Source organism: Apostichopus japonicus, chromosome 1, assembly GCF_037975245.1.
Source record: "Apostichopus japonicus isolate 1M-3 chromosome 1, ASM3797524v1, whole genome shotgun sequence".
In the NCBI taxonomy this organism is placed as follows: Eukaryota; Metazoa; Echinodermata; class Holothuroidea; order Aspidochirotida; family Stichopodidae; genus Apostichopus; species Apostichopus japonicus.
This window is the reverse complement of record NC_092561.1, coordinates 17462940-17476146: the sequence shown is the minus strand read 5'-3', so window position 1 is coordinate 17476146 and position 13207 is coordinate 17462940. Positions and strand designations below refer to the sequence as shown.

The following is a 13207-nucleotide window of genomic DNA, read 5'->3' as shown; positions in this document are numbered from 1 at the left end:
TTTTGCTTGACATGTTGCTTTCTTGGTTGTCTTATTGCTAACCCTTTACACTATATTTCAAAGGACCTCAGAATAATAAGTCATGTGCTGTACCAACTGAACTACATCCAGCCATTGGTTGCAATCCCAGATAATACTTTAGCTTGCATTCAATTTCTATATAGCATTTTCAAGATACTGATAATTAAAATTGTCAAATTTTTGTATCACAGTGAACTTGAAGCAAACAGATGTGATGTCATTATTATTGTCATACTTGCACACTAACAGTAAAATGATTTGATTTAGTTTCCACTTTTATTGTAAAACCTTGAATTGGATAAATCATTAACTGCAGGGTATTCATATTCAGCCGCATCCCAATCAGCGAATAATTTAGTATTCGGATTTTGTGTAACAGTTTGGAAGGCTTTGAAGTTTTCTGTTATAAAATACTGTTTCCTTTCTGCAAAAACTGCTATACTTCTTTACACCTGTAGAGCAATAAGCCCATTTTGTGATATTGGATAAATTATTTCCTGATCCCAATTTGGAAATTACAAAATTAGCTATAAATTTGGAAGAAAACCCCCCAAAACATCTGTGTATTTCTATGACTTAAAGCAGCATTTTAAGTATTGTCGCCATTTTCCACTTTTTTGACCAAGTTTTTTACATATATCAATCACAAAACAGCACACTAAGATATAATCCAAGTTTTTTCCCTGCCAAAAGCATTAATTGGCAAGTAATTAAGGACATTTGCAGATAATGACAAAAGTGTCCTTCGACAACACATTTAATATTAATCGCAAACAGTTCCCCCAACCCACTAGTTTGAATTCAACCAATCAGAGATGCAGGTTTAGATATGAGCCATTGCTAAAAATAGATTCAAAACGTCGAGTTGGTAACTTGGTACAACCAGCGAGCTGGTACTCTAACAGCTCCCTGGTACAACTGCCATAGACAATCTACACAATCAAGCATGGTGTTGTATTACGTATTGGCCAATGATGTTCGTAGCTTTTAAATATTCATATTATGGGCAAGGTTTATTTGAATCCCAAGGGAAAATATCTTCGAGAAGAAACAAAGCTGAAATTTGTAGGTTTTTCGACTTTTATGCAACCATTTGAAGTAAGATTTGAATAGATAAGCTAGTTATGTGTGTCGTTATGGCATAGTGGAATCAGTGAGGTTGAGAAAAGCCATAGAAAAGGATGCAAAATGCTGCTTAAACACTGGTTTGCTTTATGTTGACATTTGCTACAAAACCTGCCAAGTTTAACATCTTGCCACCTATTGCAATATTTAGGCTTTCAATTGAACGAAAACTCCAGCAAGATGCTCAGACTGATTTTCTCTTTCGAAAGCAAATTCTCCCCAGATTTTTTTCTGATGTTTATTTGGAATCAAATCATCAGAACATTACAATAACAACATGTAAGAAAATTTCCTGATGACGAAAGGACAAAAAAAATAGCCGTTAGTTTCTCTCGGAATACTAAATTGGAAGGAATGGTTTTCTATTTTGGACAGACATTTGAAAAATAAGTAAAGAAATAAATAAATAAATAATGAAACCATGCCAATATTTTTTATTAAGCCTGGTTGGCACTAAGAATTGCAACACAAACTGTTGGCATGGATAAACTTAACCACTTTGACACAAAATTGGCTAAAATTGTATAAATACAACAAAATATTGTAAAATCAGTAGGAGTCCTTTTCCCACTATATACTTCGAAATAATCATTAACAACTGAGATGAAAGAACATAAATATGGTGAAAATAAAGTTAAAAAACATTGTCTGAAATAACATTGTTGAAGCACTTAGCTGCTAGAATGTGTAATATTGCCTTTTAACATAGCTAAGATATTGAAAATTAATAAATTTCTATAAGGTTTGTTTCTCACGAAAGGAATACAAATTTGAGGAATGACTTTCTATTTCTTGAAAGGAGTTTGAAAACTAAAGAAAAGTTAATAAATTCCACATGTGTTAATTGTTGACATTGACAGGTGATATCCCAGCCCCCCCCCCTCCTAACAAAATCGGAAATAAATAAATAAAAGGATACTCTTAGTTGTAACTAACTTGACTTAAAGGCATTGAAGACTCGCCCCAAACCGTGTGCCGCGCTCTGACAAACTTTCTGTTGCTTGCAAATAACGTTTTCTTTGTGTCGCTACAAAATGCAGACAGTAATGAAACGTGATATCTTGTTATCTTTTATCTGGACCTGAGATGTCCATCGCTGCTATGTACACTGTGTTGTGGGTATTGACCATAGCTGTATGTACTGACTGTACACTAGTGTCTAATTACAGACGGTAGCAAGCTGTGTGTGTAGTTTCTGGAATGGATGGTGGTGTCTTACACTGCTGTTACACCTCATTTGAAACTAGGTCAGATTACCGGCATGAGACGTTTCTTTGTGCGCGAGTCTTCACACCCTTTAAATTACGTTTGCTTGAATGTAAGCTACTCAGACCTATGAAACCCACCCTCATTCTAGGAAGTGGACCTCAGTGGGTAGGCTGTGATATCTCCATGGTAGGTAATCCTAAGAAGCTTCACCATATATCCTTCTTGTGTAAATCTATCCTTGAAATGCATTGGGAATGTAAACATCAACTAGCTATTAATGTATCTGTACTTGGAATTTCATCAAAATACAACATTACATCAGCGAGTTATTGAGTGTTCAGATTTTGTGAAGCCAGTTTGAATGTTCCGAACTCTTGTCTCATGTAGAATGATATGGTTCCTGTGCACAAAAGCAACGATACATCTTTGAACTTGTATAGCAATTTGCCCACATTGCATAGAATGTGGCGATGCGGTACCCGATAATTTAATCTCTGTCCATTAAAGTATTATTTTCCAGTGTGGAAGAAATGATCAGGTACCCTTTAACTCAAAGAACTTCTCTCCTTTATTGGTGACTGGTTTGCTGTCATAGTAACGGACTAACTTCTTTTTCTCCTGAAAAAAACAAAACAAAACAAAACTAAAATAATGCACAGAGAAATACGATGAATGGAATAATGCCAAAATCAAGAATACTATCATAATGTTGTCATCACAAGAGGACTTAACTTTGGATCCTATGGGGTACATGCTGGTACCTATGGGGTTACTTGGGGTACATGCTGGGACCCTGTTGGGTCCAACGAAGACAGGACAGCAAATGTTTGTATTCTTTTTCTTGGAAAATTGCAGAAGCATTAGAGAGGACCACACTGCACCCCTCTTCCCACCATCTTCAAGCTAGCTGGCAGCTGCAATCGCTGCCTTCTCCAGGGTGGGTAACCAACAATATTCGATTATCTACAGTTTTAACTCAACATTTAGTGAGTAACACAGCACATGTCTTTGTATAGATCAGTAACACTTAAAGTTTGAACTGTTACTCAAATCATAAATATTCTATAATAGAACATTAACTTCATGGAGAATGCATTATATTTGAGACAATTAGATGCCTTTAATAATCTATAACTGAGAGAAACCATGGTAACAATGACAATATCAAAGTCTTTAGGATACAGTAAATGAGTTGTAAAAAATTAAAGAAAGATAAAGCCAATAGGCTTGATGGAGTCTTAGTGTTATGAATTATAAGTTTAATGTGTTTTCTCTGATAATCCCTAACATTAGGAAATTGACAATTTGTCACAATTTCTGTATAATTTATCTTATTGTTCAATAAGAATAACATTAAAGGCATTGAAGACTCGCCGCAAACCGCGTGCGGCCATCTGCAAAAGTTAACTTTCCCTTGCTTGCAAGCGACTTTTTGTTCGTGTCGCTACAAAATGCAGACAGTACAGTAATGAAACGTGATACGTTGTTATCTTTAGCTGGACCTGAGATGTCCATCGCTGTATCGTTTGTACACTGTGCTGTGGGTATTGACCGCAGCTGTATGTACTGACTGTACACTAGTGTCTAATTATATTTCTTTCCAACACTAACACTTCTGTTACACCTCATTTGAAACTAGGTCAGATTACCGGCATTAGACGTTTCTTTTTTGCGCGAGTCTTCACACCCTTTAAGTGGTGAACCTAAGGTCTTGAGTGTACGTTTGAATACTGATTCAATACTGAATACTTAAAGAAGCTGGTGAGGATTTCATTACTAAATGTAACAATGTACCCTATCCCACGAGATTTTCTGCTCATTAAAAACTTGCTGTGAAGCAATTATTGTCTCCCAAGCTAGTCTTCTCACCGCCCCATCTCTCTTGCTATGAAAGGTCATATGGTAAACCTGGATAATATATGCCTTATGGATCAATAAAAATGTTATTTTTGCCCCAAACTATGACTATAAACTACAAAATCTTTGTTGTGAATATTTACTTCTTGAAGCAGTTAATTTTTGCTGAAATATGTAAATTTGAATATATAATTTTTTTTCTTGAATATATAAATTTGCATATTTAAATTAGCAATATGCTGTGTATATGTGTGCACTAGTATATTATTTGTGTTTGTGGGGGAGGTAGATTAAAACATCTCTAGGAAGATTGACAATGAAAATGAAAACCAGTTACATTCAAATAAATTCCAGAAACTCACAGACTTTGGCAGGAATGGTCTATGTTCCTTGGTGTGATCTTCTGCGTCAACAAAGGCATATTTCTGCAGTAACAGCTCCCTCTGTGTTTTGTCGTCTATGACCTTTGACCTTGGAAACTATAAATATCAAAAGGATCAGAAAACAATTTGTTATCTGTGGCGATGGTGGGGGTTTAGCCTGTATGAATGGATAATCAAACTTTCAAACATGGCTGAAAATTAATTGTATTAACTGTTAATTGGCTGCCAATGGAATACCCCTGTAAGACTTGGGGCATTCCACGAGACCTAAGGTCCACGAGACCGAATTTAGGCAAACCGTTGGTCCGCAAGACCAATGGTCTATGAATGGTCCATCGATAGCCCGGCCAGGCTGAAGGTCAGAGCCAAGTGACACCATTTTATGATTCCATGCACATACTAGAACAACAAGAAAGCACACAAGAAAGAAAGAATTGTTTGAACAAAACATTTTCCGGAAAAGTTGGTTACGCCACTGGTGGAGGCCTAGTATCAATGCAAGCCATCCCAGTCCCATTGGGCAAGTCACTGGCATCCCCTCTGAAAAGAAATGGCTGTAAATTTTTTTTAATTTTGCAATTTATCAACGCCATATTATCGGTAGTAATATTTGTCTTACCACTATTATAGGCCTAGTAATAGTTTCGGTCTCGAAGACCTTCGTTGGCGCGGACCTTTATTAATTTCGGTCTCACAGACCTTCAGTCTCGTGGACCTTCGGTCTCGCGGACCTTCGGTCTCGCGGACCTTCGGTCTCGCGGACCTTCGGTCTCATGGCCTGTAACCTTAAGACTAGAACCCACAATAAAGCAACAGCATTTTAACCGGAATTAGTCTTGTCTTCTCTGACGCATCTCTCTCTCTCTCTCAAAAAAAATAGGCTTAGAAATGTTTTCATATGCCTGCAGTGAGGCTAATGCTTATCTCTCCCAGACTTACTGGATCTGTGACAGATTTTCTCTGAACTTCACCAGAATTAACCTTCTCCATCAGAAGTTGAACAGCGACCTCAATCTCTCCCTTAGCAACCGAGAGACACTGCTGAGCATCTATGTGAGAAGCTGCTGGAAAAAGCTCCAACAGAATCCGTTCATTGTCCTCACTGACAGAGCTCTATGGAGAAATTAGAAATAGTAAATATTTTATGAACATGGTGATGTTTTTTTGGCGGAAATTTGAGAGAGTAAATAGCTCATTACGACTACCATTCGAAAAGTAACATGCAAATATAGGCTATGGAATGATGTTTCTCCAGGCAGGCGTGTAGCGAGGAATTTGCCAAGGGAGGGGCGAAGCCTGTAGGCAAATTATCTAAGCGTACACCACCATGGGTTGGCACGAAGTGTACAAGAAAATTTTGCCAAAAATGCGTCCCAGATCGCTGGAAATGACACTTCCCAGGCCTTGTTTGTTGCATCTAAGCATTTTTCTATTTTGAAATCACTAGCGATATCATAAAAAAATACCAAAAAATTTGCTCAAGGGGGTGGGGGGGGTGGTTGCCCCCTTTGCCCCCCCATAGGCTACGCGTCTGTCTGGTTGAAAGGTCCCTTGTAACATTAATGCAAGAACAATAAATCTTTTTGACATTAATGCAAGAACGCTCATCAGGCAGTTTGTGCTCTGATCTATTTGAATACAGGACCATGTTAACACACCACCAACTGTCTAAAAAGTAAAACATTGCATCTAATGAGCCAGCGACAGGGTTTGTGCCATGGTGTACTACTTGCATAGTAGGAGATGTTCCTATGTCAGTATCAACTTTATCAAGACTACTTTTAGAAATGATAGTTGGGCAAATTATATATACCCCCACTGAAACACTGTCAGTGAGCTACAATATGTATGTACTTCCTCTGTAAGTAAGATGTTCACTCTGAAACGTGGGTAATGGTTCACAGATATATCAGCAAATCCAATTGCACACTTTGACCATGGCTTCAAAGGCAGATTTAAACGTAATTCATCTTAAACTATGACCAACGAAAACAAAATAAATCACTGACCCGCCTCCCACTTCCCCCGCCCACACACCCGTAACTTAAGGACGCAAACATGCTACAAGACACTCACCTGTTTTACGGAACTTGGCAAAATGTTGCTCTCTTCTCCCGGAATTAACGTGTCCTGATGTGATGGAGTCCTGTCTCTCTTTGCTTTCTGGTGTTTGCTTCTTCGTCTCTGCTTTTGTTCCTTGTTGTTTGGTTTTGCTTTAAAGATTATCTGGAAAAGATGACAAAAAGACCCCCAAAAAACAATTGTTACATATCATATGGTTGATGTACAGTTTAAGTCTATGCATTGTGCAAGAGGGAAAATTGAATCTTCACAGATAAACAACGGGACTAACCAACCATCAGTTTGGCATAGAAAAGAGGAGGGGAGGTGGGAGAAAGATTTGGGCAGGATAAGAATTGAGAAGTAATTTACCAACGATGTTTGCAGTCTTTATAAAATAGTAGATGGAAGAATACAATAAATATGTGAAAACTGTTCAAGTTCATCTTTACAATATGTGATTTTATCGAAGTATTACATGTTACAAATAAAATCACACTGAATTCATTAGATTAACACGATATACACATTTATAAGACTAGTACTATCAGGCTAAAACTCAATACTGATTTCATTGAGCTCAACCCACAACTTACAGTAGTAGGAGTACTATCACATGAAACTTGATGAGTTTATCCGACCCAAAAGGATTTATAGTTTTTGCTATACATCACCAAACTCAGTAACAGGTTTATAATACAAATACTACCAAATCAAATACAAGTTTGATGGGTTTATTTGTATTATCACATTAAACTATATAAATGAGTTTATCACATTCACATATGCTAACACCACTTAAGAAAACTAAGTAACCATGCTGTAACAAACACGGATATATCGATCAGTAACACCAGAGAAAATAAATAACCATGCTGTATTCAAACACGGACAAGTTCAGAACAAGAACAAGGATGAAAAGATAAAGAGGAAAATGTAAGGAAAATGACAGAGGGACAACAAGCAATGTCACCTGAGTATGAAGACTTGTGTCTGACTTCTCATCTCTCTTTCTTCCTCTAGATTCATTTAAGGTCATCTTTTCTACAAGCATCTCTAGAGCTTCCTCCAAGTCTCCTCCACAAGATGCTAAACTGTTCTGTATATCCTCGTGGCTGGCATCTGGTACAATTTCTCGAATCATCTGGAATTGATTCTCCTCCTCCTCCTCCTCGTCCCCTCGAGAATAGCTCGATTCCCAAATGCTGGAGTCTTCAGGAGATGTTTCTCCTTCCAGTTCTTTCAATTCAGAAGCCAACAATTTATCCTGCATTGCAGAGACGGGCATCTCATTCGAATCTTCCATCAATCTCTCCTTATCTCCATCCTCCAATTCCTTTATGCTACAAAGATTTTTTTTCTGCAGTATCTTGTGGTCTGATGGATCCACATCAGGAGAAGCATTCGCAACAGTAACTAAACTACGAGAAATGTTCTTAAATGTTTCGGTAGGACAGTCGCCTTGCTCAGAGGTTTGACCAGAATGAACCTTGTTAATGGAAGAATGATAATTCTGTAAAAATGATAAGAATTTAATAAAAAGTTAAACGACATTATGTTAAAAAAAAAAAACCAAATTGATAAACTATTGAGTCACAAAACAGACATAAATATTCATGAGGGAGTAGCCACAACCCACCAGACCCAACCAATCAGAATTGATAATAAGAATGCATGAAAGCTAACTTGGATTGAGGACTTGATGTGAATAAAATGATTTAAATAAATCACATAATCCATGGCCCTTGAGAAGCTGTAAATTGTAGATAAAATACCTGAAAATCCCTTCTTTTGGGTCGTCAAAGCTTTTGACACGCAAATTATACTAGATTGAACAATGCCAAACCCTAACTCAAATAATGCGAGCCACGGGTCACTTTTCATCGTGATTGGACGAAAGTTTTTGGAAAACTCATCCAACAAGTTGGGAAGTACAAACCCGAAGGGGAACACCAAAAGTGGGAAGAGATTGGTGGTGGTGACTTGGGGAGGTGGGGTGGGGGATGATGGGGTTAACATAGAAATTGACATTTTAGAGGTGAAACAAGAGTATACTACAATGGTGAGAGACAGGTAAGTGAGCAGAGAGAGAAGAAAAAATTAACTACTCAGATGCATAAGATAGTTAACATTTACTTCAGCGTAAAATGTGATTAAATAAGACATGGTAACATACCTGACTGGATAAGTCCGACACTCTTTCAGCCTGTGGCTGGCTCTCAAGATTAGAATCACGATCGGGTGTTTTCATATCAACTTCGTCATCTACAAAGGTTAATGAAATGAAAAACAGAATTCACTATGTATATTTGTAACAAAGTAGACGTAAACATTTACTTTAAACAAATCTATAGTTTATTAATTCCCTGACAAATGTAAGCAAACATGAATTCATCAGTAATGAATGACATCATAGAAGTTCCACATATGCTTGAAGTTATGATAATTTTCTTTTATATTTATAACAATGTTTATTTCTGGTAATAACAGATGACTTTCTCAAATGCTGGATCTAAATATTTGTTTAATAAGTTTCCTAACGTCACCTTATGCCGGAAAAACTGTTTATGGTTCGGTTAGAATTTATGAAATGAGACCAAGAAATGCAATATGTACAAGATTTCCCTTCCCTGTGCTACAATGACACCCAACAGTGATATAACCTATAAATCCCAATATCTCTGCAATGGAGGATGAGTTTCTTTAGGTATATGGGGGTAATTGTTCATTTCAAATATATCTCAATTCATATTTCATCTAAGAGCTTTATGTTTGGTGTTGCTTCTCCTCTGTTGTTCAAACAGACCTGTGTTTGTATTAATATACAAATTGAAGAATATAGCCTTTTTCCTGTAGTATACACTAGCCTATTACCCTTAGCTTCATTGTAGCCTATTTCCCTTAGTGTCATTTAGCCTATATCCTGTAGTATACACTAGATCTCACCATCAGTGGTTGTCTTTAGTTTCTCACTCAGTTCAAAGATCCACTCACACACCACAGCACTATACAATAGAAACAGAAAATCAGAGAGGGTAAACTTGAAGTTGGAATCAAAACAATTTCATAAACTTTGTGATATTGCTGAAATATAGACATGTTGTAGTTTGTAGTGACTTTTGCAAGCTGTACTGTAAAGTGTTTAAATTAATTATTTATTAAATGAATCTGCTATTACACTGCTATGTGTGCAAACACAGAACAGCTTGTGTATTATATAAAGATGTATTATGCACAACATTACAACTGGAATTTGCATTATAAATACACACTTTGATAACTGGTACATTAGATTGTTGGTGATTCCAGAAATTGATGTAATAACCTGTGAGGGTTTGCATGAAAGACTGCTGGTGTTCAGCGAACAAATTTAAGCGTACAGTATGTCATTGCTATCAATCAGGGTTTGATAGCAATGTTTCGGTCACTTTTACAGTAAATCATTGCTATCAATCAGGGTTTGATATCAATGATTCGGTCACTTTTAACTTTTGTGTGTCATATGCAATACCCTCCAGCCGTTCTTCTAGCTAGAGCTGGTCAATTTTAAATATGTCACTACCGTACAACAATTTCTCGCAAGACCATTTTTGAGTATCTCATCAGACTTGCTGATTATGCACTAGAAAAAAACATTTGGTTTTTCATTTGTGGTTGTGTCTCTCGTCCGTTCTAAATGTCTGCTAGTTTCAAACTGGTATCCTCGTGATGCTAGAGGGGTCAGGAGGACTAAACGAAATGGTTGCTGCAAATTAACCACCGACATCCACAAAGGGGTGGCAGTATTCACATATTGACATGTATAACATAGAATATAAACATTCAAAAATGTTGCCTATGCAATTTAAGCTTAGCCGTCTTAACTGGGCAAACAGTTTCGGGTTCCATGTCAGCAAGAACTTTTCTTTTATTACTTTAATAGCTGGAACTCTGAGTATTATTCACATACATTATACTTCCCCATCAATAGCTTGGAAGCCTGTGTACAGGTCGGTATAGAACTTTAGAAAATATTGCCTGGTACATAAAACATATTTATATCTTACACATCAATAGCTTGGAATCCTGTTACACAGTAGTACAGGTAGGTATAATTATTAAATATGCCTGGTTAATACTGGTACATGAAACATAATTCTTACACATCAATAGCTTGGAAGCCAGGGACATATGCAGCTATCATCTCAATAAAGTTATCAATGTCAAAGTCATCGTCGTTACCAACGTCCTCAAGAACGCCAACGACGTACATCAGGACGATGTTGTCAATCGCACTGAAAGAACAACAATAATAAATGTGTTATCAATAAAAACAATAATTCAGATGGATCATCAGTATTTGAGCTCCATCAAGAACTCTGTACAATTGATGACATTGTAATGGAACGCACATTACCTACAGTATGGTAACACTGTACTAAATTTAAAACAATCCCTTCTGATCTCAGTGAAAGCCACCCGTATTTGCAGCGCCCTCTAGACATCAAATGCTTGTAATGTATTTAGCGACAACCCTATAGACATTGCACTGGACGAGTTAACTAGAACAATGTTGGTGCACATTTTAACAACACAGACACTGTTGTGTGCATCAAAAATTTTACCACTTAAGATGCGAAGTAAAATATTGGTAAAATGGGGTAATGTCCACACACATGATACAGAAACTATCTATGAACAATGTTACCTTATGTGAGGGTGGGCTAAGCTAATGATGAGCTATACAGTCTGACAATGCCTGACACACCCTAAATTCCTGCTGACTATGCCTATATGGAGTGTTTGCTCAGTGGTTAACGCCGGTGCCTTTCAATCATAAGGTCGCCGGTTCGAGACACTCCAAGATTAATGTATGTCGTCCAGTTACAGAGTTGTTGACAATTAACAATTCATAATCATGGACGTTAAATATGAATGTAAGAGACTGACTTCGGTCAGCTTGCGGCTTTGATAAGCCAATGAGGCTTCTTCGTGAGTTCCTGCTTGCAGGAGGATCTAATATACATACATACATACATATGCACTATACTGTAACAGCTGATCAGTTATTGTTATTTTAATACCTGAGTGAAGACTCTGGTTGGTGATGAGTTATAAAGTCTGACAATGCCTTTAGTACTCTAAGTTCATGACTTGACAAGCCTGTGGGGTCAAAGTCATACATCTTGCTGACCCAGTGGTCTCTTTACTACTGGTGCACCTCTGACAAGTGTTCAGTCTGGAAAAGAGCAAACATTCGGAAATACTCATACATATAATGGTATTAATGGTAACAATAGGAAACATGGGTGTTGTAAATACAGTAGTAAGGCACATGTACCTCACCATTACTGTGATGAGGTCATTTTGATATAGTGAGTACAGGTACAGTGGGCAGAGAGGTACACGTTATACATAGTCTACACTGTGGCAACAAATGTACAGTAGGATTGTTTCAAGTGAAAATAAGAATCTCTACAAAATGATCACCAAAAAATGTCATTTGGAAGTTTTTCTGTGCCTGGCTTGAAAATCAGTCTAGATGAACAGTCTCTTCTTATTATTAATTTGGTATTGCAAGAAAATTTTATTGCGGCTATTAAAAGCCTCATAATGTATCCCAATATTTACACAAACAAACAGATCCCTGTAGTATGCTTGATAAATTCGATCTTTACAGAGATGTTGCTACTTTGACGTTAACTATTCGGAGGAATCTCACCGGTCAGTGTATAACAATTACATGATACAGTAACACGTGTCTAAATATTAACATACCAACAGAGTGACAAAATGGAAAAGTCGCTGGATGGAAAAGTCGCTCCTGGTGATACTCCAACGATATCTGTTTTCCAGGGACCTGAATATCATTATAGTGATCATTGATGTGTAACTCAAGCAACTTAAATTGCACCAGTCTGGAGCAATTTTTTGTATCGCTTAGGTGTGGCCGAGGCGTATGGCATGCTTGCTGGGCAGGTAGACTACTTAATACTTAGTAGGCTTAGCCCAAAATAACAGCAGAGAGCTAGGCAACTTAGTTCTAAGAGACTATTAAACAACTACTGCAAATCATACAACTAACTAAGAAAGGCCAATTATAATGTTGGCAGTTACTTAATGAACGTAGCCTCGTAAATTTTAAGACAGCTATAGCAGACTTACGGTTATTGTACGTTCCCGTAAGCTTGCATCATTATTTCAACTTAGACCCTAGGCTCACTCAGTTACTGTAGCCTGTACTGTAGGCCCTGACTGATCTGGGTCCTATTACTAATACTTACTAGTTGCGTGCCTAGCCTACAGTAGGCCTAACATAGATTCATGGCTTACATATTTAATTATGTTGTAAAATAGAGCTGGGTCAATCCATGCCAAATCAACAGATTTTTGGGTCGATTCCACGTCGACCCTCTCAGAATCGCCTGAAATTGATATGGTGTCTTGCCATATGTCTCAAAGGATGAAATTGGGCAAAAAAAAAATTTAAAAAATTTTCGTTGCTAGGATACGGCCCCGCCTAGCAACCAAATCCAGATTGCATTTTAAGAGCACTTAATTTGTGTCAAGTT

At 37.3% G+C, this 13207-nt stretch overlaps 1 protein-coding gene across 1 annotated transcript; it reads right to left on the bottom strand.

The window, feature by feature from the left end:
- Positions 1 to 78: 78 nt before the first annotated feature.
- On the bottom strand, positions 79 to 11874 carry LOC139972077 (uncharacterized). The gene is made up of 9 exons (XM_071978989.1): positions 11720 to 11874; positions 10799 to 10930; positions 9603 to 9661; positions 8833 to 8921; positions 7630 to 8169; positions 6672 to 6821; positions 5535 to 5708; positions 4575 to 4691; positions 79 to 2973 (listed from the first exon to the last, which is right to left on the bottom strand). The coding sequence occupies exons 1-9, from the start codon at positions 11818 to 11820 to the stop codon at positions 2890 to 2892; spliced, it is 1446 nt and encodes a 481-aa protein (XP_071835090.1). The 5' UTR covers positions 11821 to 11874; the 3' UTR covers positions 79 to 2889.
- Between the last annotated feature and the right edge of the window lie 1333 nt (positions 11875 to 13207).